At 36.5% G+C, this 26,430-nt stretch overlaps 1 protein-coding gene across 2 annotated transcripts in view; it reads left to right on the forward strand.

Moving 5' to 3' along the window:
* Nucleotides 1–26,430, forward strand: part of RELN (reelin) — a 557,372-nt gene that overhangs the window by 362,008 nt on the left and 168,934 nt on the right. For both annotated transcript variants that reach the window (XM_086397037.1, XM_086397038.1), the window contains exons 18-20: nt 8,272–8,505; nt 9,173–9,334; nt 13,619–13,855. In XM_086397037.1, the coding sequence (XP_086253163.1) occupies nt 8,272–8,505; nt 9,173–9,334; nt 13,619–13,855 (633 nt within the window). The remainder of the gene's footprint in view (nt 1–8,271; nt 8,506–9,172; nt 9,335–13,618; nt 13,856–26,430) is intronic.

Consider the following 26,430-nt stretch of genomic DNA (forward strand, 5'->3'; position numbering starts at 1 on the left):
TATTGCACCAACCTAATATATTGCATTATAGGTTATTACAAAGTAATGAGTATAGTTTTCTGTGCTGTACAGTAAATTTTTGTTGCTTATCTGTTGTATATATAGTTTATATCTATTAATCTGACACCCCTAGTTTGTCCCTCCTCTTTTCCCTCTCCCCTTCAGTAACCACAAGTTTATTTTCTATGTCTGTGAATCCATTTCTGTTCTGCTATATATATTGATTTGTATTATTTTTTAGATTCCACGTACAAGTGATATCATACAGTATTTATTTTCTCTTTCTGACTTATGTCAAAAAGCATAATATTCTCTAGGTCCAGCCACGTTGCCACAAATGACAATATTTTATTCTTCCTTATGGCTGAGTAAGTTTCCATTACTCAGATGTGATTATACATATATATCATGTCTTCTTAAGTAAATCGTCTGTTAATGGGCACTTGAGTTGCTTCCATATCTTAGCTAATTATAAAAGTACTGCTGAAAACATTGGAGTGCACATATTTTTTCAAATTAGAGTTTTTGTTTTTTTCTAGATATATACTCAGGAGTGAAGTTGCTGAATCATATGGTAATTCTATTTTTAGTTTTTTAAGGAACTTCCATACTCTTTTCCAAGTAGCTGTATCAATTAGCATTTTCACCAAAAGTGTACAAGATTCCCTTATTTCCACATCCTCTCCAGAATTATGTACTTATTGCCATTTTATTTCTTGTTTTCCAGTTGTTTTTGTAGTTCTTTTTTCTTTTTGTTTTGCCCTTTGTAGTTTGATCATTTTCTTTTATAGTTTACTTCAGTTTCTTTCTTTTTGAATTTTGTGCATTTTTTGTATATTTTTTCATTTGTGATTACCATGGGTTTCCCTGGTGGTTCAGTCAGTAAAGAATATGCCTGCAGTGCAGGAGACCTGGGTTTGATTCCTGGGTCAGGAAGATCCCCTGGAGAAGGAAATGGCAACCCACTCCAGTGTTCTTGCCTGGAAAATCCTATGGACAGAGGAGCTTGGCTGGCTACAGCCCATGGGTTCACAAGAGTCAGACATGACTTAGCGACTAAACCACAGCATGGGTTCATATATATTGACCCATAGCTATATCTACTTGTTTAAACTGATAAAACTTATAGGCATTTAAGTTCAAATACATTGTAAAAGATCTACATTTTTACTCCCCTCCCGTACGTGTTATGTTTTTTATGCCATTTTTTTTTTTTTTTACATTTTCATGCTTATCCCTTTACTGTTTATTGTAGTTATGGTTGCTTTTATAATTTTTTGTTGTTTTTTTAATCTATTTCCTATCTTATTTAAGTGATCTTCAGTCCTCACTATATAGTTCCTTTCTTATTGATTCTTGCTTCTTTTCCATTTAGAGAAGACCCTTCAACATTTATTTTAGGATACGTTTAGTATTGTTGAATTATTTTAGTTTTTGCTTCTCTGAGAAATTCTTTATCTTTTCTTCTGTTCAAAATTATAATATTGCCAGGTAGAGTGTTCTAGGTGACAGATTTTTCCCTTTCAAGACTTCATATATCATACCACTCCCTTCTGACATGAAAAGTTTCTGCAGAGAAATCAGTTAATAGCCTTATGGGTTTTCCCTCATGTATGACTCTGTTTTTCTCTTGCTGCCTTTAGAATTCTTTCTTTATATTTAAATTTTGCCTTTTTAAATTATATGTCTTAGTGTGGTTCTGTTTGGGTTCATCTTATTTAGGACCCTCTGTGCTTCCTGCCAGAGAAGGCGATGACACCCCACTCCAGTACTCTTGCCTGGAAAATCCCATGGACAGAGGAGCCTGGTAGGCTGCAGTCCATGGGGTTGCGAAGAGTTGGACATGACTGAGTGGCTTCACTTTCACTTTTCACTTTCACTTTTCACTTTCATGCATTGGAGAAGGAAATGGCAACCCACTCCAGTGTTCTTGCCTGGAGAATCCCAGGGACGGGGAGCCTGGTGGGCTGCCGTCTGTGGGGTCGCACAGAGTCGGACACGACTGAAATGACTTAGCAGCAGCAGCAGTGCTTCCTGCACCTGGATAATTTTCCTTCCTGTCTCCTTCTTGGCTTTGGACAGTTTTCAGCCATAATTTCTTCAAAAACATTTTTGATCCTCTTCTTTCCCTCTTCTCCTTCTGGAACCCCTATCATACAGTAGGAATGTTTTGTATTATTCCATAGATCTTATATGTTGGTTTCATTTTTTCATTTGTTTTTCTGTCTGCTGTTCTGATTGGGTAATTTCCATTATTCTATTTATACATTCTTCTGTATCATTTACTTGATTATTCATTGCTTCTATAAGGTTTTTTATCTCAGAAACTGAATTATCTATTTTTGATTGGGTCATCTCTATAGTTTCTCATTACATGTTAAAATGATCTGCATTTATATTGCTAGTCTTCCTTAATTTAGTTGGCATTTTTATTACCAACTCTGTCTCAGTGTCTTTTAGACTCCGTTTCATTGTTTAATTTTTCAGGGGTTTTCTCTTGCTCTTTCAATTGGGAGTAGTTACTCTGTGTTTCATTTTACTTAACTTTCATTGTCTTTATGAATTTAGATGAAATAGTTATCTACTGTGGCCCTGAAAGGGTGTTTTTATGTGAGCGCATCAGTATCTTTAGCATGAGACTGAATTTTATTTGTATGCCAGCCACATCTTTCCTCAGGATATGCTGGCCTCTATCACCTTGATAGGGGGTGTGGTTGATGTTGGAAGAGCTAGAGCCTGTGCAGGGTGTGACATGGAACTCCTCTCTGCTCTGTAACTGTTGGAGTTCTGTCAACGGCTTGGGTCTGCTTTCCAGTTGCTGTAGGGGAAAAGCTGAAGGTTGGGCTCTAGCTGGCTCAGTTCCCTTTCAGTTCAGTTCAGTCACTCAGTCGTGTCGGACTCTTTGTGACCCCATGAATCGCAGCACACCAGGCCTCCCTGTCCATCACCAACTCCCGGAGTTCACCCAGACTCACGTCCATCGAGTCAGCGATGCCATCCAGCCATCTCATCCTCTGTCGTCCCCTTCTCCTCCTGCCCCCAATCCCTCCCAGCATCAGAGTCTTTTCCAATGAGTCAACTCTTCGCATGAGGTGGCCAAAGTACTGGAGTTTCAGCTTTAGCATCATTCCTTCCTAAGAAATCCCAGGGCTGATCTCCTTCAGAATGGACTGGTTGGATCTCCTTGCAGTCCAAGGGACTCTCAAGAGTCTTCTCCAACACCACAGTTCAAAAGCATCAATTCTTCGGTGCTCAGCCGTCTTCACAGTCCAACTCTCACATCCATACATGACCACAGGAAAAACCATAACCTTGACTAGACAGACCTTTGTTGGAAAAGTAATGTCTCTGCTTTTGCATATGCTGTCTAGGTTGGTCATAACTTTCCTCGCAAGGAGTAAGCATCTTTTAATTTCATGGCTGCAGTCACCATCTGCAGTGATTTTGGAGCCCAGAAAAATAAAGTCTGACACTGTTCCCACTGTTTCCCCATCTATTTCCCATGATGTGATGGGACCGGATGCCATGGTCTTTGTTTTCTGAATGTTGAGCTTTAAGCCAACTTTTTCACTCTCCACTTTCACTTTCATCAAGAGGCTTTTGGATTCCTCTTCACTTTCTGCCATAAGGGTGGTGTCATCTGCATATCTGAGGTTATTGATATTTCTCCCAGCAATCTTGATTCCAGCTTGTGCTTCTTCCAGTCCAGCGTTTCTCATGATGTACTCTGCATATAAGTTAAATAAGCAGGGTGACAATATACAGCCTTGAGTTCCCTTTAAGTATGTGTTATTCTTTCTCCTGACACTGAGGCCTTTGGCCCAAAGGAGAGTGCTGAAGTAAGTAAGGCTCTTGTGCTTACAAAAGTCTGATGTGCTGCCTGTGTTGGTATCTGCACCTCTACTCAGGCACAGCCCAAGTTTGCATCCTTTTCTCTGTTTTCATTTCCTAGATCTAGTGCAAGGTTGTAGCTTGGAGTTGGCAGAGCCAGAGCATTTGCTCAGCTGGGACAGGGGGTCAGAGCTTGTGGTTTCAGAAATTGAAGCGGTTGAACTGCCATCAGAGGTCTGGGCTGCTTCTGGGGTGCCGTTTAAGTGCCAACAATGACTGCTGCCACCCCAGCTGGACCATACCCCAGACCCCCAAGCCTTTTCTTTGTCCCTAGATCTAGTCTTCCCCCAGGACCTGTCTGCTGGAGATCTAGCACCAATCTGTGGCATGGAATGGGTGGGGCTGCAACATTCTTTTGGCTGGGAGCCAGTTGCAGGGGCTCCAGTAGCTGCTCTGCCATCAGAGGTCTGTGCTGCTTCCATGATGCTACCAGAACAAGTGGACTGCCCCACCCAAACCACATCCCAGACTGCAGGGCTGCTCCTATGTCCCTATATCGAGTTTTCTCCCAGGACCTGTCAGCTCTAGATGCCATGCCAAGCTGTGTTGCAGAGTGAACAGGGCTGGGTATTCACCCAGCTTGGACTGGGGAGCACAGTGAGGTGGCAGCTGCTAGTCCAGAGCTCTCTCTGCCCTATCTGTTGGCAAGCCAGCACCCTCCTACTCCTGGCGAGTGGCGTCTAGGCTTCTGTAGCCCTTCTGTCTGTCCCAGCCATTCTCCCAGCACCCAAGGGGACCCCTCCTAGAGGCACAGGACCCAACTGATGCCTAATTTTTTCCCATCCTACCTGGTTACATGACCACCTTTCTTACAGCTTTGATTGTGTGGGAGTTCTGCCAGTTTCCACTTGGTTTTACATGAGAATTGTTTCACATATAGATGTACTTTTAATGTGTTCATAGGGTAGGGGTAAGTTCTACATCCACTTACTCTGTCACATTGAGTCTCGGGTTAACTTTTTTCACTGTATTTCAATGAATTTAATTAACAGAGACACCATTCTGCATAATGGAAATGTTTGTAATGGAAATATATGTAAAGAATAGAAAAGTTCCCATTTTATCTCAAAACAGAATAAGCATCTCGGCCTTTTTTTAATAAAACTACCAGCTCCTGCCCAGAAACACCGACTCATTAGGACTATGAAACATCAACTGGTATTTTCCTCGAGTTTATCCTTACTCATTATCCGTAGGCAGATCATCCTCTTCTTTAGTGCATTTCAAATAAAATTAACACAGAGAAGCTTACATTTTTGTAATTTCTAAAGTTGTCCTGAAAAATTTTGAAAGCAAATTATCTAAAATGACAGCTGCTTTTATTAATGAAAATAGAAAGTGCTATTTCTGAAATACCTATCTATAATTACAATGGTTACACTTTGTACCTCATTATTTTGTGTACAGTATCTCTGTTAGCATTAAAGAACTTTGTTAAGGCAGCCATCTGTGTCACCCATGATGGATGCAAACAGAAATCTGAATGGCAGATGCCTTTTGAGCATCTTTTTTTTAGACACTATATATTATCCTGAATAATTGTAGCCTTTTCTTCCTGCTGAGGTCTTGCGAAATTTTTTCACTGGTTGGAACTTTAGTTTTGTCCCTGTTCCTGGCAATGTTTCTTGTGACATTCATTGGCTTTCTTCATTTGTGACTGGACTAAATGTTTGGCCACTACCTCCTTTTCCAGCAATGTATGCCTTTCAATTTTAGGCAGAATTCTACAGAAAAGTAATTCACATTCAATACCATTTATGTCCTTTAAACAGATCCTTGAATTTGGGCCTCTGCAGATGTTCCTCTCCCCACTCTTCTCCCTTAGTCACTACTGTTATTTGCTACCAGGATTCCACCTCTCCTGCTTTCTAACACTTCCTTGGCTGTGTATAATCCCCAGACCTGTTTTTTTTTTTTTTTTTAAACAATCAAGTCAATATATTTTTAATGACAAAATGGTTAGTGTTAACCCTATGTAACATGTGATCAGAAGTAGCTAAAGACCACGGGGTGGTAACTATCAGAAGTAATACTGGACAGAGGATTACTTACAAAAAGATCAATTTTCAATAGAAAAACTGATCATTTCCCTTGGGAAATATATTTAGTATTTTATTATTAAGCAACTGGGGCAAAAAGGCCTGGTTTTCTAAACTGACAACTTTTTATCCTGATAAGCTTATTTCTGTTAGAGATGCTAATGAGGACAGAGAGTATTAGACACCTTCCTACACAGAGGTCATCTGTGTATCTTAAGGGGCGGGCTTCTTCCCCTGACATTCAAGGTGACGGTGATGCCACATTTAAGGGTGCATAGATGAACCAATAAGGAACATATTTGGAGTTTGAAGAGCCTCTGGATGTTCCTGAAATCCTCAGTGTGTGCCAACCTACTATTCTGCTGCAAAACAAAGGCTACAAAGGTATTATATATTTGAGTGAACTCCTATCAGCATTCTATCCCAATTATGCAACTTTTGATTAAAGTACACTTTCAAGATGGGAAGTGACTCCAAAGTGAGTCTTCTCTAAATGATCACCAGTTTCCCCCAATCACTAGACTGAAGAAGATGCATTTAATATACAGATATACATTTGCCCTGAAAAGCAGTCTGGCAATAGATAATCTTACTGGGGAGCATTAATTCCAATTTGTGACCATGGTAAACCATATTGTTTTCCAATGTTAAAAATGTGTCCTCTTTAGCTGACTTTTTATCCTTTTTAGAAACTGCTTGGCTATTCAGAGTTGGACTAAGTCAAAGGGATAACCTGAGAAAGAAGTGAACTGTTTGAGGCATATTTACCTGCTCTGTAAATATTGGTCTTCTTTTCCACTCCCATCCCTAATACCAAGACAACGTTAGCTGTGTGCTACAATAGTTCTTGGCCTTTTAGGATGCAGCCTTTTTGATGAAATGATGATAACTTAAACCTCCCAAGGAATATCCAATACATATAAAATTTTGCATTTGATTTCAGGACATTCACATACTCCAGGGACCCTCTGTGAGGCTGGCATAGATCTCAGTTTCTGCATTTGTGCTAATGAAGTAGTCTGTAAGTGTTGCTATAATATCACCTTGTTGGTGCACTTGCTTTATAAAAGACGTGTTCCACAGACTCACAGACATAGAAAACAAACTAATGGTTACCAAACAGGAAAAGCAGTGGAGCAGGGACAAATTAAGAGTTTGGAACTAGCAGATACACCCTATGTATACAAAATAGATAGGCAACAAGGACCTACTGTATAGCACAGACAACTGTATTCAATATCCTGTAATAAACCATAATGTAAAATAATTTGAAAAGCAATATATATATCTGAATCACTTTTCTGCACACCAAAAACAAACCCAACCTTATAAATCAAATATACTTCAATTAAAATTTCAATAAATAAATAAAAATAAAAGGCTTGTTCCAGGTTTTAGAAATTTTTGAATGCTTAGAAACCTGCCACCCACCCAAAAAGATACCAATTTAATTTTATAATGGGTAATGTAGTAATTATTGTGAGAAGGAAATAGTGCTGTACAAATAAAGAGTTTGAAACTGATTCCTGATGAGCAAACTCCTTAAAATATAAGTTTCTGATATTCAGTTATTAAGTCATCTGTGATGAGTTCTGTCACTAACAGAAGACTCAGGTAACTCTGTCTATATTCTAGTCAGCTCACATACATACAGTACATCCTTATTTGACAGCGGGCAGGCTGTTGTGTAGTGTGTGTGAAGGGGGAATTTGCTTTTTCTCGAAGCACTGCTAATGTGGGATTCCACTGAGAGACAACACAGTTCTGCTAAGGACATCTATCTAGGTCAAGGGTGTATGCATTCCCTTTATAATGCCAATTCAGTTTGAAATAAAAATAGATTTATTTTCCAGTCTTTTCTGAATATTTCCAATAATTACTGTAAAAAACATAGCATGTATTTTTATATTTGTTTCTAAAGGAAATTTATTCTAGATATCCTATAGAAGTATTTTGCCTACATTGTTTCTTTTGTAAATTTAATGAACATCATTGTGAATAAAATTGCATACACATAATATAACTTTTACAAAGATTTTAAATTGGAAATATGCACAAATATAGATACATTTGCAGGTAAATTATTGGCATTGGTTGAGGGCAAGTGCTAAATAAATGTTTTAATCATAATTTTTTTTTACAGCAGGACTGTATTCTTTTAGAGTGTTTACAGTAACTTCTCCCAAATCAAGCCTTCAAATTCAGTATTCTCCAAAAACAAATAAGCCTTCCTCACCATTCATTCAAATACTGGCTTCTGGACTTCCTCATCCCTAAAGTAAATAAAGAAATCTCTGAAAGGACTAACGTTTAGGATTTAATTTCATTGTCTGTCTTTCAGATGTGACCCTGGATTTTCTGGGCCAGCTTGTGAGATGGCATCCCAGACATTCCCAATGTTTATTTCTGAAAGCTTTGGCAGTTCCAGGCTCTCGTCTTACCATAATTTTTACTCTATCCGTGGTGCTGAAGTCAGCTTTGGCTGTGGTGTCTTGGCCAGTGGTAAGGCCCTGGTTTTCAACAAAGATGGGAGGCGTCAGTTAATCACATCTTTCCTTGACAGCTCACAATCCAGGTGAGTTAAAGCAGAATGAAATACATACAGAAATAAGATAGCAAACATTGAATTCATATCTATTAATTTTCTTTTTTTTCCTTTGTTACTAATATATATATATATCTTCTGATTTTCAGTCAAGATGAGAGGAAGCTTATAGTTTATATAGGGTTAATTTGCCCTAGTTTTTAATAAATTAAAAGGCTCATTATGATTTTAAGATACTAATGACTGACTAGATTTTTTTAAAAATATGAAATGTTAGCATCAAAACTGTTCTTAAGCCAAGGGCTAGTTAATTATTTATGTAGTTTTATTTATTTGGCAGCTTGCAGAGGCTGATTAGATTTACCCTACATCTTCCCTTCCCCCAGTGCTTAATAAATAATGTAGCAAGAGAATGATTGACATTTTAAGTGTATGTACACAAGTATGTAGTATACAAATATGTGTAAACATATGGTTATATTTGTATAAATAGATGTCTATAAAACACATGTATTGACCTCATCTTCTACATATATTCATATATATCTCAGTGAAATTGCTTACATTTTATAGAAGAGGGATGAATGGAAACCTACAGCTTTTGAGTAGTTTATTGAAATTGGTTCAAAATTCTTTAAAAGCCACAATGAATGTTTTAAATGTTTATGCACACTAATTATAGACAGTTCATGTCTAGGTTTCTCCAGTTCACATTGAGGCTGGGAAGCAAGTCTGTTCTGAGCACGTGCAAAGCCCCTGACCAACCTGGTGAAGGTGTTTTATTACATTATTCTTATGATAATGGGATAACTTGGAAACTCTTGGAGCATTATTCATATCTCAACTATCATGAGCCCAGGTATGTTGGAAAGCATTTGGAAAAATGGGAGGATGATAGTTCCTTCCTAAGGAAATCTTTGTTCAAGTGGTGTAAGAGCCTAGATACTTTTGCATTGAGAGATGGTAAGGATAAAGATTGATGCCTCTTGCAATGAAAAACTAGCAAGCTACAGTCTTGTAATCTGTTTGCCCTGCTAACTTCTGGTAATTTGAAAAAATTTATTCTCGTATTCTGAAATGTATATCTAAGGGAAATATGTTTTTATGTCTAGGAAAGAGAAAAATAATTAACACTTTTTTCCCTTTTCAACTATAGTACAAACTATTAGATAAGATTTTAATATAGTACTAAATTATAAATGCTGTTGACAAATATTTGTCAGCAATATATGATAAATTATAATAAATCATATGAGATAATAACTCATAAAATCTTATGACTGATTTTTTTAAAATTTGCATGTAACATAATTGAGTTATAAGTAGAAAGATATTTTTCTAGCACATATATCATCCCTGGCAAAGATGGAGTTGGAGGCTGTATTTAAAGCCCTTTCTTCAGGCCACTGCTGTTTTTCTTTGGCTTATATATTTCACAGTCTACAGTCACAATGGTGAGATTTAAGTTTTACTTGAAGCAGAGCCATCCTTCAGTTTGGGTAGTGATAATCACCATTTGTGATACAATTTCAAATGTATCCAAAGAGTCACCTCCTTTTCTAGAACACTTTTTGACCTGCTGACTGAAATTCCTTTAAAACAGCCGAAGAGGAAGATGGGAAAGTTAAAATAGCACTAAAGTAGGTATCCCTGTGGCTTATATCCACTGTCAAATATAAAGAGCTAATAAAGTTTGCCTTCCTGGAAATACATACATGTTGAACATGGAAAGATGTGAAAAAGAGTTGAGACTTTGGGCACTGAAGTGTGCATTGGCATCATAGCAAAAAACAGGGCAATGATGATTTTATATACTTTGAAGTTTTGCCTAGAGCTATCCCTATATTTAAGTATTTGCAAATACATGAGAACTTTTATTGATATTTTCATTAGAAAGTGAGGTACCGTGTAATAGAGATAGTATTTAACAATTATTATGAGTAGTAAATATTATATGTTATAAAATTTAAGAATGCACCAAATATGTTGAATCTATTCCCTCTAGGGGTAGACACAAGACTAAACTCAATGTTCTCACTCAGTAGAGACATATGAATTCTAAAGAAACATTTTGTAGACTCTCCATAATAAGCATTAAGAGAAAATCTAGCAAAACTCAAGATGATAATAAAAAATAATGAAAGCGTGAAGAAAATATCATTGTCCTAAGTTAAATTGGCCTAAAATACATTTTTTTCTAACAAAGATAGACAGTTTCAAATTCAGTAATCAATTTGTAGCATGAAATTTAATTAATCTTTGTTGATATGAAAAATAATTATAGATTTAATGTGCTATTGCAAAGGTACGTTTAATCTTGCCTGCCATTTGACAGCAACATTTTTCTTCTAAGCAGAATCAAGGTGGCTTTTCAACACTAGGTATGTGCACAGCTTTAAAGATTAAGATCAGAGTGGAGATTTTTTTAAATGGAGAATATGGTAGTGGTACCAAGAACACTTTCATTTTATATATATTGCCTCTGTCCAAGAGACTCTTCCTTCTTCCTCTTACATAAATATTAATAAAGGGTAACATAGCAGTAGAATTTGATATATTCTAGACACTAAATTACATTTTATATGATAAATAATACAAACCATGTAAACTCACCATAGGACAGTTAATTATATCTTCATGCCTTTAGCCATTTGCTGAGTTTTCTTCAGTATAAATTACTATCTGTAATTGCTGTGAATTTCATATTGTCCCTTTCTGCCATGGTTGTTAGAAAATGAAGTGTGATCCCTATTAGATATGCTAGTTGGCTAACTCCTGTTATTCCTAGCTGATTTCTAATAATTTGCTTACCTGTAGTTCTCTCAATAAATGAAGAGTTCTGCTTGTTATTTATATTTATAAAAGTTAAAGTCTGTATATATCTGAGTTAATCTTTTAACTCTTAACTGATTAGATTGTCTTGTAAACTAAAATATGAAACTTTATATTGTTGGTGAAACTGATATTATTCTAGATTTTTCTTAATTATGGGGCTTGTTTTTTTATTCTAAAATTATAAAGTCTAACAATATTTTATTTTTGTCTTGATTATTGATTATAAGAAATCCATGAGCTTAGTACATATCCAAAAAGGGAATCTTGAAACAGAAAGTTGACTTAAATTCCTGGGTTTTCATCTAGGAATAGTCACATCAAATGGTTCCATAGCTTTACTAGCCAGTTACTGTAATAGGTATAGAGTAGGAAAAACAGAGACTCCCACCCCACCTGAAGATATAATGTAGCGATAAAGAACACAGACTCTAGAGCCGTGTTCACTAGATCCATACCCTGGCATTGTCACTTAAAAGCTGCTTAACCTAAAAGAAAATCTTTAACCTCATTTTGCCTTTGTGTTTGAATCTCTATCAGAGTACACTGATAATATGTACTTATTCTATGCAGAAAGAATTTATTAAGTCCTTTTTATATACCAGGTTCTAGGTGCTAAGATAAAATAGTGAAAAACAGAAAAAAGTCTATGACTTTGCCGTAAGGATAGTGTTATTCCAGTTTCACAGATGAAGATGCTGAAGCGCATAGAGGTTAAATACCTTCCCTGCAGCTGCAAAGTTGTCAACCATTAGGTGCCAAGAGTCTGATTACAGACTCACAGTCTTAACATCTCTGCTGATGAAAATATCGGTCACTTCAATTACTGTTATCACACACATACACACTTTATTTTCTTTAAAATTTCCTGAGAAATTCTACTTCTCAGTTGTTAATTTTTAACATTGTGTATAGTTTCATCAGAAAAAATAATACCTGCTTTTAAAATTATTAATATAAAATTATAATTTTCTCATAACAATGCTAATACAATAATATTATTAAATTAATGTATTATATTTTTATTGTTAAGCCAGTTTGAATATAGTTTGATTATTTTATTATTTCTTTGCTATGTTGACATAAATAATATTTAATTATTTAATAAATATTTAGAAAAAATAAAGTGAGAATTACTGAAATAACTTAAATTTTATTCTTTTAATAAACTCACATTGATTAAAATACTAGCAAATTATGTACTTAAAAATAATAAACTTATGGTAACTATGTCTTTTTAGGTTAAGAAATGCTTTTTAGTTTATATTTCTGTATTTAAACGTTGATTTATCCTATTTAAAAAGTCTGTTTACTCACATTTCAAAAAGTCCTACCACTTTTTTAGTGTTTATATCATCAATGATTGTAATCAGGTTATTCCACCCCATATTTTCATGTACAAATTATTTAAAGAAAAAATAGACTTTATTTTTAATAAGTTTCAGTACATAAAAAATATATTTTCAAGATGTGATTTAATGTTTCTTTGTGTAATAATTAAAAGATGAACATAATACAAATATGAAAATCAATCTAATTTTTCAGTAAATCCAGCCTCAGACTTTGAAGTTTTTAAAGAATTTTTTTCTCAGTTTTCCAACCAGTTACCTGCCTTAGGGAGTTTTTCTTTGCTCACTAGGAAAAAGATTCAGTCCTTTCAGTGTGCGTTAACGCAGACAACTCTCCTGGTGTTTAATTGTACATTGATGGAGATAAATGTTCCATTTGCCATTCGCTTCACATCTCACCTTGTGTATGGATGTGAGCAGCATGGTACTGTGATTTATGGAGCTTTCAAGCAGATGTCATTGCAGTAGCAATTAATGTATGGTTCCTGCTGCTGTGTACAATGATTGCTCCTGGAAATTAGATATTATTCTTAATTTTCTTCCCCATTTGTCAGATGCAGGTTTGTTGTCATAGCCACCATGACAGAGCAAGTGACCTCGCACACTATGCTAAACTCATGGGAATGAGAAACTGCCATGGTTCCTACCAGTCCAAAACTATAATATGTGTAACAAGCTGCCAATATTCTTTACCAGACTTAGGCGAATCTTGCCACATTGACAACTGTGTTTTATTGGGTTAGTGTCTCTGAGAGCAACTGAGTGAAAGGAGTCATATTTTGGATGTATCAAGAAGACTTTGTTGCAGTCAGACAAGAAACTGGAAAATCTCAAAAATGTTTGTCATAGTGGGAGAATTATTTTTTCAAATATTATACTGCAGAAAACAAGATCCTGCTATAAATGTTTGTATTTTAAGACACCAAAATAATCCAAAATTTTACTTCTGTTTTCTGCTTTAGAATAATCTCCGTAGAATTACCAGATGATGCAAGACAGTTTGGAATTCAGTTCAGATGGTGGCAACCATACCATTCTTCCCAGGGAGAGGATGTATGGGCTATTGATGAGATTATCATGACATCTGTACTTTTCAACAGCATTAGTCTTGACTTTACCAATCTTGTGGAAGTCACTCAGTCTCTGGGATTCTACCTTGGAAATGTTCAGCCATACTGTGGCCATGACTGGACCCTTTGGTAAGGATTTCATCTTTGTTCTTGTTGTTGTTATATTTTGCATTCAGGATTGAAACACAAAGATGACCTTCCAGTCCACCTAGCACTTAGTCTTTTGTATTAATTGAACATGAACCATTTGAAAAGTCATTATTATGTCTATAAGTAAGTTATCTTGGGAAAGAAGACTGAAAACAAAATACTGATAGATTTAAAGATAAATCTTACTGTGTTTATTATTAATCTTGAATTTTTACTTTCCCACCATTACACATAAAAACCCTCTTCACCAAGTGTTAATATCTAAAGTGACTAACATATTCTCCCTTCAAGGTGGTCCATCATGATCACAGTGAAAATTGAAATCACTTTAAAAAATTTCTCATGAGATGTTTTATTTTCATGCTGTCTTACATAAAGTCCAAGAAGCTTTTCCATCCCTGATTTGTTTAATAAGATCTCCTTTGTTTTAAAATTAATTTAATTGGAGGCTAATTACTTTTATCAAGATTGGACCAGTGACTTGTATAGCTAATGTCAGTGGAGTTTCAAGATTGTAGAATCTCTTAGTCCAGATACCTTTCATTCTTAGATTTGTTTCTCCCTATGATCATATGCAAACTTAATTATACATTAAGTGGTAAATGAATAATTTAAGACTGTGATTAGTACTTCAGAAACATTGGTAGGATGACACAATAGTGATTAACTAGAGTCAGGAGGTGGCCACTTTGGAAATCTAGGAGGAGGCTGCTGCTGCTGCTAAGTCGCGTCAGTCGTGTCCGACTCTCCGCGACCCCATAGACGGCAGCCTACCAGGCTCCTCCGTCCCTGGGATTCTCCAAGCAAGAGTACTGGAGTGGGGTGCCATCGCCTTCTCCGAGGAGGAGGCTATGTTTGGGTAATTCAGAGAGTGGATACAATGCATTCCACCAATTGGGAAGTAAAAAAACGGGAAGTTCCAGGCACTTGAAGACCTGAAGGAAGAGCATTCAGCTACAAGAACCTTTTAGTGCAAAGACTCCCATAGCATGAGCGACTATGGCATGTTCAAAAATCAGGAAGTATGCCAGTGGTGCTGGAGCCTCAGGGATGAGGGAGCAAATGTCAGAAATGGAAGCCAAGAGATGTGCAGAAGCCCGATCAGGTAGGAGTTTCCAGGCTTAGAGATGCTACATTAAAACTCAGGTCTGTAAAATCTCACAACTCACAGCCTTCATCATTGTACATACTACCCCTCTCTGGGTTCCCTTAGAACTTTAAGCATGAATGAAGAATAATTCTCTGAGTCTTTTACTTTCTCTTGAGTCATGGTCAGACCAATTTAATTTCTCCAGATGAATCTCACCAAAAGCTATTCACTGCAATTGTCTCCAGAGAGTATATCATAAATGACCCATCAGTGACCTTATCATAATTAGAGGTAAATTTTACACACCATTGCACATAAAATTACCTTTGATGGGAACTGTGCATGGACAGTTACATCTCACACAGCAGGCTGAAATTCTAGCATCAAAATGACAGCTAATGGAATGGAAGTACAGCTGATCACTTTTGCTGTGAGCACTGTCCAACTAAATAAAATGAAATTTCTATATGACAAAATATAAAAGGTTATATTCTGTATTTTCTAGTTGATAGCTTCAGGTGCTTATTTTTGTGCATGTTCTTTCTTAGTCCCAGAGTCTTCAAAGAAAATAAAGGGGTGAAGCAAATAAGATACAAAAATGTAAAGCAAAATGAGAGTTCTTGGAATTTTATGATTCTGAAATTTTAAATTGACCTAAATTAACCACCATCCAAATTGATCTTATATCATAAACTGTATCCCCCAAGTTTGTTTAGCAGTTTTTCTTTCCAGCACTTCTAATACAACAAAGAATCATATCACGAATGCAAGTCCTGTATCATGTTTATTTCTTCATAAATAGTTCACATCTGCTCAAATAAACTCCAAAGTTGCTGAGCATTTTAATTTAACACTTGGGTTGAATGCATGATAACAGCAGTTTAATTTCTGTGCTTTGATCAAAACCCTAAGAACAATATTCTTTCACACAAGCCTGATGAGTATTCTTAACCCACCACTGCTTTAATTGGTGGAGATACATTTACTTTGTGAAAGTACAATCACAGTAATTATAGAAAGCCATAAGAAAATATAAATAATTGTACAATCCCCATGGGCACCTTGAGCAACGCCATAGGAGTTTTATTAACAGCCACATGTGAGCAATCAGATTTGACTTTCTGATCTTCTCTGAAACGAAAAGGAGTTGTCCTGGTTATGAAACAACAGAGAGTATACTCTGGTGGTGATAATGAGACTAGAGAAACACATTAATCACTTTAATAAGGACATGAAAAATGCTCTCTACTCATTAAAATGAAACAACATGGAAGGTTTCAAACTGTTCCCATTTTCTTAGCCAATGAATCAGAATAAAGCCTCTTTTAATGACACCGTTTTCTCTCTGCTGCTGTTGAGGAATATATTGTCCGAGTTCAGTGTGAACTCATTTTAGTGATGTTTTTAAGAAACACTTATTGCAATATTAAAATTCAAATGATGATATTGACCAACTATTTATCGTAACTCCCTAGTCCTAAAACAAGTTGTTTTTTTGTTTTTGTTTTTGTTTTTTCTTTTTCAATATAGAACCTTTGGAGCATGTTATCTTATTAAGTAAAAATTTTTTGAACATGTTCAAATATGTGGCCTCTGGCCTTCAATGACCTTGCTTCTCTCAAGGGAAATTTTGAAATGTATACATGTTTGCCACAAATGACTGGTGTTAAATTAATTATTGTTGGCCTTTCCCAGCTGTGAGTTCATTTGGTTCTCATTTTCTAACTTACGACTTTCCATGGGCATGGATTCCTGTTACTGAGAGTGTTCTCCAGGGAAAACCTGGACAATTGCTTTTTCATTAGAAGAACTACAGTCAATATGCTATAAATCACTTTACAGTGTGTCATATTAGAGCATGTTTTTCCATGTGGAAATGAATTGCTTTTAATTATTCGTAGTACTTTCCTTTCTTCCATGCATAGTCTCTGAAATCAGAACCTCTGTCTGCTTTATGTTCTAAAGATAGTCTTTAAAGCCCCTTCCATGTATTTTAAGATCACTAAGGGAATTATTTTAATTGATGTTTATTAAAGGTGAATTGACCAATGCTATTAGAGAGAATACCAAGGCACATTTACATTCCTCTGTCTTATCTAGTAGACTAGCTTAAGTATACAGGTGGGAAGGAATTGTTTATTATGCAGAGTTTTTTTTTTTTAATGTAGAGTTTTAGTTTCAAAATGTGTAAACCTGTGAGAGGATGGTCATTATAGCATATTATAATTGGTAGTTGGTTTTAGTAGAAGACATAAAGAGTTTTCCAGACAACCAAAGACTAAAGGAGTTCAGCACAACTAGATGGGCTTTACAAGAAATGTGTTAAAGGAGTGTCTTCAAGCTGAAACAAAATGGCTCTAATTGATAACAGGAAAACATATAATAGAATAAATCCCACTGATAAAAGTAAATACATAGTTAAATTCAAAACACTCTCATGTTGTAGTGTTTGCATGCTTGCTAAGTCATTTCAGTTGTGTCCAACTCTTTGTGACAACTATGGACCATAGCCCACCAGGCTTCTCTGTCCATGGAATTCTCTAGGCAAGAATACTGGAGTGCATTGCCATGCCTTCCTCCAGGGGATCTTCCTGATCCCAGGGTCAAACCCATGTCTCTTATGTCTCCTGCATTGGAGGATTGGTTCTTTCCTGGGAAGCCTTAAGTTGTAGTGGTGGTAGGTAAACACTTATAAATCTAGTATAAAGGTTAGAAGACAAAAGTAGTAAAAATAATTATAATTACAATAATTTGTTAACAGAAAAGATAAAAAATATGTAAATTATGACCCCCAAACATGAAACATGGTGGGGGAAGTTAAAAATATAGAGCTTTAGTATTCATTTGACTTAAGTTGTTATCAACTTAAAATAGACAGTTATATATATAAGATACTTTATATAAACCTCATGGTAGCTGCAAAGTAAAAACCTGGAATAGATATACAAAAGATAAAGAGAATGGAACCTAAGCATATAACTACAGAAAATCATCAAATCATGAAGAAAAAGAGCAAGAGAAGAAAGGAAGAAATGAATTACAAAATTACAAAAGAAAGAAATTACAACCAGAAAACAATTAACACAATGACAATAGTAAGTTTTAGTAAGTCCAAACCTTTCAAAAATTATTTTGAATGAAATGGACTGAATTCTCCAATCAAAAGCCAGAGTGACTGAATGGATTAAAAGAAACAAGACCCAACTTTATATTGCCTCCAAGAGTCTCACTTCAGCTTTCAGATAGCACACAAACTCAAAGGGATGGGAAAAGATATTCCATACAAACAGAAGCCAGAAGAAAGCAGGAGTAGCTATACTTATATCAGACAAAATAGACTTAAAGCAAAGACTGTAATAAAAGATAAAGATAGGTGTTACATAATGAGAAAGTTACTACCCCAACAAGGCTATAAAACATTTGTAAATATTTATGCACCCCAACATAGGAGCATCTAAATATATAAAGCAAATATGAACAGACATGAAGGGAAAAATCAACAGCTATACAAGAATAGGAATGGACTCAGGTCTCTACTTTCAATATTGGATTCATGTAGAATATCAGTAAGAAAACATTGATCTTAAAAGACAAGTTAGACCAGATATATTTAACAAACATTTATGAAACATTGCTTCCAAAAGTAGAAGACTGCATATTCTTTTCAAGTGCACATGATACATTCTCCAGGTTAGAGCATATGTTAGGCCACAAAACAAGTCCTAACAACTTTAAGAAGTCTGAAGTCATGTCAAGCAATTTTTCCAACCACAATGGTGTGAAACTAGAAATCAATTACAAGAAGTAAACTGGAAAATCCACAAACATGGAAATTAAACAATGTGCTACTGAACAACGGGTTGAAACATTAAAGAATGTCTTGAGACAAATGAAAATGGAAATACAACATAACAAAACATATGGAGTGGGAATTCCCTGGTGGTCAATTGCTTAGGAATCCACACTGACTATCAAGGGCCCAGGTTAAGTCCCTGGTTGGAGAACTAAGATTGTGCAAGCCTTGCAACATGGCAAAAAGAAAAAGAGAGGGATGGATCCAAAGCAGTTCTAAGAGAGAAGTTCATAGTAATAAAAGACTACATTAAGAAATAAGAATGATGTCAAATAAACCTAGCTTTGTACTTCAAGGAACTAGATAAAGAAGGACAAAATAATTTCAAAGTTATTAGAAGGAAAGAAATAACAAAGATCAGAGTGAAAATAAATGCAACAGCGACTAAAAAGATAATAGAAAAGATCAGTGAATCTAAGAAGTGGTTTTCTGAAAAAAATAAACTGAATAGACAAATGTTTAACTAGACTTACCAAGAAAAGAGAGAAGGCTCAAATAAAATTAGAAATGAAAAGGGAAACATTACAACTGACACTACAGAACAGTAAAGAATCATAAGAGGCTATTAAGGACAATTATATGCCAACAAATTGAACAATCTAGAAGAAATAGAGGAATTCCTTGAAACATACAACCTACCAAGACTGCATCATGATGAAATAAAAAATCTGAGCAGACTGATTACTAGTAAGGAGACTGAATTAGTAATCAAAAACCTCCCAGAAAACAAAAGCCTAGAAGCAGAAGACTTTACTGGTATCTAATTCTTAGACATTCTAGAATTATTGCCAATTCTTCTTAAACTTCTCCAAAAAGTAAAAGAGAAAGGAATATTTCCAAACCCATTTTATAAGGCCAGCACAACTCTGACTCTAAAACTAAGCAAGAATGTAATGAGAAAAGAAAATTACAGGCTAAAATTTTTAATAAATATAGATGCAAAAATTCTCAGTAAAATATTAGCAAATCTAATCTAACAACACATTAAAAGTATATGTATCATAATCAAGTTGGATTATGGGATACAAAGGTGAGTCCACATATGAAAATCAGTCAAGTGATATAATACATTAACAAAATGAAAGATAAAAATCATATGACCATCTCAATAGATGCAAAAAAATTTGTCAATATTCAACATCCATTTTTAATTAAAAAAAAAACCTCTCAACAAAGTAGATACAAAGGGAACATGCTGCTCTGCTGTGCTTAGCTCTTCAGTCTTGTCTAACTTGATGCAACCCCAAGGACTGTGGCTGGCCAAATTCCTCTGTCTATGGGGATTCTCCAGGCAAGAATATTGGAGTGGGTTTCCACGCCCTCCTCCAGAGGATCTTCCCAACCCAGGGATATAACCCAGGTCTCCCACACCACAGGCAGATTGTTTACCAACTGAGCTACCAGTTCTTACTGTTCAGTCGCTCAGCCATATCTGACTCTTTACACTCCATGGACTGCTGCACGCTAGGCTTCCCTGTCCATTTACCATTTCCTGGAGCTTGCTCTAACTCAAGTCCGTTGAGTTGGTGATGCCATCCAACCATCTCATCCTCTCTCATCCCCTTCTCCTCCTGCCTTCAACTTTCACAGCATCAGGGTCTTTTCTAATGAGTAGGTTCTTCACATCAGGTGGCCAAAGTATTGGAGCCTCAGATTCAGCATCAGTCCTTCCAATGAATATTCAGGGTTGATTTCCTTTAGGATTGACTGATTTGATCTTCTAACAGTCAGAGAGACTCAAGAACCTTCTCCAACACCACAATTCAAAAGCATTGATTCTTCAGCACTCAGCCTTCTTTATAGTCCAACTCTCACATCCATACATGACTGCTCAAAAAACCATAGCTTTGACTACACAAATGTTTGTTGGCAAAGTAATGTCTGTGCTTTTTAATAGGCTGTCTAGGTTGGTCATAGCTTTTCTGCATAGGAGCAAGTGTCTTTTAATTTCATGGCTGCAGTCACCATCTGCAGTGATTTTGGAGTCCAAGAAAATAAAGTCTGTCAGTGTTTCCATTGTTTCCCCATCTATTTGCCATGAAGTGATGTGGCCAGATGCCATGATCTTGGTTTTTTTGACTGTTGAGTTCTAAGTCAACTTTTTAACTCTCCTCTTTCACTTTTATCAAGAAGCTCTTAAGTTCCTCTTCACTTTTTGCCGTAAGGGTGGTGTCATCTGCATATCTGAAATTATTGATATTTCTCCTGAGAATATTGTTTCCAGCTTGTGTTTCATCCAGCCCAGATTTCACATGATGTACTATGCATATAAGTTAAATAAGCGGGGTGACAATATATAGCCTTGAAGTACTCCTTTACCAATTTGGAACCAGTCCATTGCTCCATGTCTGGTTCTAACTGTTCCTTCTTGACCTGCATACAGGTTTCTCAGGAGGAAGGTCAGGTGGTCTGCTATTCCCATCTCTTGAAGAATTTCCCACCTTTTGCTGTGATCCACATACTCAAAGGCTTTAGTATGATCAGTGAAGCAGATGTAGATCTTTTTCGAGAACTCTCTTGCTTTTTTGATGATCCAGTGGATGTTGGCAATTTGATCTCTGCTTCCTCTGCCTTTTCTGAATCCAGCTTAAACATCTGGAAGTTCATGGTTCACTTACTGTTGAAGCCTCACTTGGAGAATTTTGGGCATTACTTTGCTAGCTTGTGAGATGGGTGCAATTGTGTGGTAGTTTAAACATTCTTTGGCATTGCCTTTCTTGGGGATTGAAATGAAAACTGACCTTTTCCAGTCCTTTGGCCACTGCTGAGTTTTCCAAATTTGCTGACATATTGAGTGCAGCACTTTCACAGCATCATCTTTCAGGATTTGAAATAGCTCAACGGAATTCCATCACCTCCACTAGCTTTGTTTATAGTGATGCTTCCTAAGGCCCACTTGACTTCACACTCCAGGATATCTGGCTCTAAATGAGAGATCACACCATCGTGGTTATCTGGGTCATTAAGATCCTTTTTGTATAGTTCTTCTGTGTATTCTTGCCACCTCTTCTTAATATCTTCTGCTTCTGTTAGGTCCATACCATTTCTGTCCTTCATTGTGCCCATCTTTGCATGAAATGTTCCCTTGATATCTCTAATTTTCTTGAAGAGATCTCTAGTCTTTCCCATTCTATTCTTTTTCTCTGTTTCTTTTCATTGATCACTGAGGAAGGCTTTCTTATATCTCCTTGCTATTCTTTGGCACTCTGCATTCAGATGGATATATCTTTCCTTTTCTCCTTTGGTTTTCACTTCTCTTCTTTTCTCAGCTATTTGTAAGTCCTCCTCAGACAACCACTTTGCCTTTTTGCATTTCTTTTTCTTGGGAATGATTTTGATCACTGCCTCCTGTACAGTGTTACAAACCTCTGTCCATAGTTCTTCAGGCACTCTATCAGATCTGATCCCTTGAATCTATGTGTCACTTCTACTGTATAATCGTAAGGGATCTGATTTAGGTCATATGTGAATCATCTAGTGGTTTTTCCTACTTTCTTCAATTTAAGTCTGAATTTTGCTGTCCCAGGGATGCCCATAAAAGGAACATATCTCAACGTAATTAAAGCCATATATGACAAGGCTACTCAGTAATGAGAGGCTAAATGCATCTTCTCTAACATCAAGAATAAGACAAGGATGCCCACTCTCATTACTTTTATTCAAAGTTGTCCTGAAATTCCTAGCCAGAGCAGTTAGGCAAGAAAAACAAAAGTCTCCAAATCCGAGAAGAATAAGTATAACAGTCTTTATTTGCAGATGATGTGATTTTACTATGTGTAGAAAAATGAAAGATTCCACCAAAGCTGTTAGAACTAATAAACAGATTCAGCAAAGTTGCAGGATACAAAATTAATTTTTAAAAAAAGTAATAGCATTTATATATATTAACAATGAACTGCCTGAAAGAAAAATTAAGAAGATGATTGCATTTATCATTGTATCAGAAAAAAATAAAATATCTATTAATAAGTTTAAGCAATTGAAAAAAAGAAATTGAAAAGACACAGATAAATGAAAATATATTCTGTGCTCATGGACTGGGATGATTAATATAGTTATAATGTCCATACAACTCAAGGCCATCTTCAGATTCAATGCAATCCCTATCAAAATTCCAATCTTATTTTTCACAGATATAGAACAAGCAGTTCTAATAGTTGTATAAAAACCACAAAAGACTTCAAGTAGGCAATCTTGAGAAAGAACAAAGCAGAAAGTATCACACTCCCTGATTTCAAACAATTTTACAAAGTTATAGTAATCAAAACAATGTGGTATTGGCATAAAAAGAACACATAGATCAATACAGAACAGAAATGAGAGCCCAGAAATAAACCAATGCATATATAATTTAATTTTTGACAGAAGAGACAATAACATGTGGGGAAAGAACAGTCTCTTCAGTAATTGGTATTTGGGGAAAAAAAGTGCTGCATTCAATATGCCATCAAATTTGGAAAACTCAGCAGTGGCCCCAGGAATGGAAAAGGTCAGTTTTCATTCTAGTGCCAAAGAACAGTAATGCCAAAGAATCTTCAAGCTACTGTAGAGTTGCACTCATTTCGTATCCTAGCAAGGTAATGCTCAAAATCCTTCAAGCTAGACTTCAACAGTACATGAACTGTGGAATTCAGATGTACAAGCTAGATTTAGAAAAGACAGAAAACCAGATATGAAATTGCCAATACCTGCTGGACCATAGGAAAAGCAAGAGAACTCCAGAAAAACATCTACTTCTGCTTCATTGACTACACGAAAGCCTTTGACTGTGTGGATCATGGCAAATGGTGGAAATTTTTTCAAGAGATGGGAATACCAGACCACCTTACCTGCCTCCTGAGAACCCCATATACAGATCAAGAAGCAACAGTTAGAACCAGACATGGAAGAATGGATTGGATCCAAATTGTGAAAGGAGTACTTCAAGGCTGTATATTGTCACCCCGCTTATTTAACTTATATGCAGGCTACATCATGTAAAATGCTGGGCTGGATGGAGCTCTGTGGAATCAATATTGTCAGGAGAAATATCAATAACCTCAGATATGCAGATGACACCACCCTTATGGCAGAAAATGAAGAACTAAAGAGACTCTTGATGAAGGTGAATGAGGAGAGTGAAAAAGCTGGCTTAAACCTCAACATTCGAAAAACTAAGATCATGGTATCTGGTACCATCACTTCATGGCAAATAGATGGGGGAAACAATGGAAACAGTGACAGACTTTATATTGTTCGACTCCAAAACCACTGTGGATGGTGACTGCTGTCATAAAATTAAAAGACTCCTGCTCCTTGGAAGATAGCTGTGACAAACCTAGACAGCGTATTATAAAGCACAGACATTACTTTGCTGACAAAGGTCTGTCTAGTTAGAGCTATGGTTTTTCCAGTATCGTGTACATATGTGAGAGTTGGACCATCAAGAAGGCTGAGCACCAAATCATTGATGCTTTCAAATTGTGGTGCTGGAGAAGACTCTTGAGACTCCCTTGGACAGCAAGGAAATCAAACCAGTCAATCCTAAGGGAAATCAACCCTGAATATTCATTGGAAGGACTGATGCTGAAGCTTCAATACTTTGGCTACCTGATGCAAAGAGCAGATTCATTGGAAAAACCCTGAAGCTGGAAAAGATTGAGGGCAAGAGGAGAAGGGGATTACAGAAGATGAGAAGTTTGGATGGCATCATCAACTCAATGGACATGAGTTTGAGAAACTCCAGGAGTTAGTGAAGAACAAGGAAGCCTGGCATGGTAGAGTCCATGGAGTCACAAAGAGCTGGACACAACCGACCAACTGGACATCACCAGATGGTCAACACTGAAATCAGATTGATTATATTATTTGCAGCCAAAAATGGAGAAGCACTATACAGTCAATAAAAATAAGACCAGGAGCTGACTGTGGCTCAGATCATGAACTCCTTATTGCCAAATTCAACTTAAATTGAAGAAAGTGGGGAAAACCACTAGACCATTCAAGTATGACCTAAATCAAATTGCTTATGATTATACAGTGGAAGTGAGAAATACATTTAAGGGACTAGATCTGATAGAGTGCCTGATGAACTATGGACAGAGGTTCGTGACATTGTACAAGAGACAGGGACCAAGACCATCCCCATGGAAAAGAAATGCAAGAAAGCAAAATGGCTGTCTGAGAAGGCCTTACAAATAGCAGTGAAAAAAAGACAAGTGAAAACCAAAGGAGAAAAGGAAAGATATAAGCATCTGAATGCAGAGTTCCAAAGATAGCAAGGAGAGATAAGAAAGCCTTCCTTAGCAATCAATGAAAAGAAATAGAGGAAAACAACAGAATGGGAAAGACTAGAGATCTCTTCAAGAAAATTAGAGATATCAAGGGAATATTTCATGCAAAGATGGGCTCAATAAAGGACAGAAATGGTATGGACCTAACAGAAGCAGAAGATATTAAGAGGTGGCAAGAATACAAAGAAGAACTATACAAAAAAAGATCTTCACGACCCAGATAATCACAATGGTGTGATCACTCTCCTAGAGCCAGACATCCTGGAAAGTGAAGTTAAGTGGGCCTTAGAAAGCATCACTACACACAAAGCTAGTGGAGGAGATGGAATTCCAGTTGAGCTATTTCAAATCCTGAAAGATGATGCTGTGAAAGTACTGCACTTAATATGCCAGCAAATTTGGAAAACTCAGCAGTGGCCACAGGACTGGAAAAGGTCAGTTTTCTTTCCAATCCCAAAGAAAGGCAATGCCAAAGAATGCTCAAACTGCCACACAATCACACTCATCTCACATGCTAGTAAAGTAATGCTCAAAATTCTCCAGCCAGGCTTCAGCAATACGTGAACTGTGAACTTCCTGATGTTCAAGCTGGTTTTAGAAAAGGCAGAGGAACCAGAGATCAAATTGCCAACATCCTCTGGATCATGGGAAAAGCAAGAGAGTTCTAGAAAAATATTTCTGCATTATTGACTATGCCAAAGCCTTTGACTGTGTGGATCACAATAAACTGTGGAAAATTCTGCAAGAGATGGGAATACCAGACCACCTGACCTGCCTCTTGAGAAACCTATATGCAGGTCAGGAAGCAACAGTTAGAACTGGACATGGAACAACAGGCTGGTTCCAAATAGAGAAAGGAGTACATCAAGGCTGTATATTGTCATCCTGCTTATTTAACTTCTATGCAGAGTACATCATGAGAAACGCTGGGCTGGATGAAGCACAAGCTGGAATCAAGATTGCTGGGAGAAATATCAATAACCTCAGATACACAGATGACACCACCCTTATGGCAGAAAGTGAAGAAAAACTAAAGAGCCTCTTGATGAAAGTGAAAGAGGAGAGTGAAAAAGTTGGCTTAAAGCTCAACATTCAGAAAACTAAGATCATGGCCATCTGTTCCCACCACTTCATGGGAAATAGATGGGGAAATAGTGGAAACAGTGGCTGACTTTATTTTGGGGGGCTCCAGAATCACTGCAGATGGTGATTGCAGCCATGAAATTAAAAGATGCTTACTCCTTGGAAGGAAAGTTATGACCAACCTAGGCAGCATATTAAAAAACAGAGACATTACTTTGTCAACAAAGGTCTGTCTAGTTAAGTCTATGGTTTTTCC

This window comes from Bos grunniens, chromosome 4 (assembly GCF_055505025.1).
Source record: "Bos grunniens cultivar Pamir isolate PY7600 chromosome 4, Bosgru_T2T1.0, whole genome shotgun sequence".
NCBI lineage: Eukaryota > Metazoa > Chordata > Mammalia > Artiodactyla > Bovidae > Bos > Bos grunniens.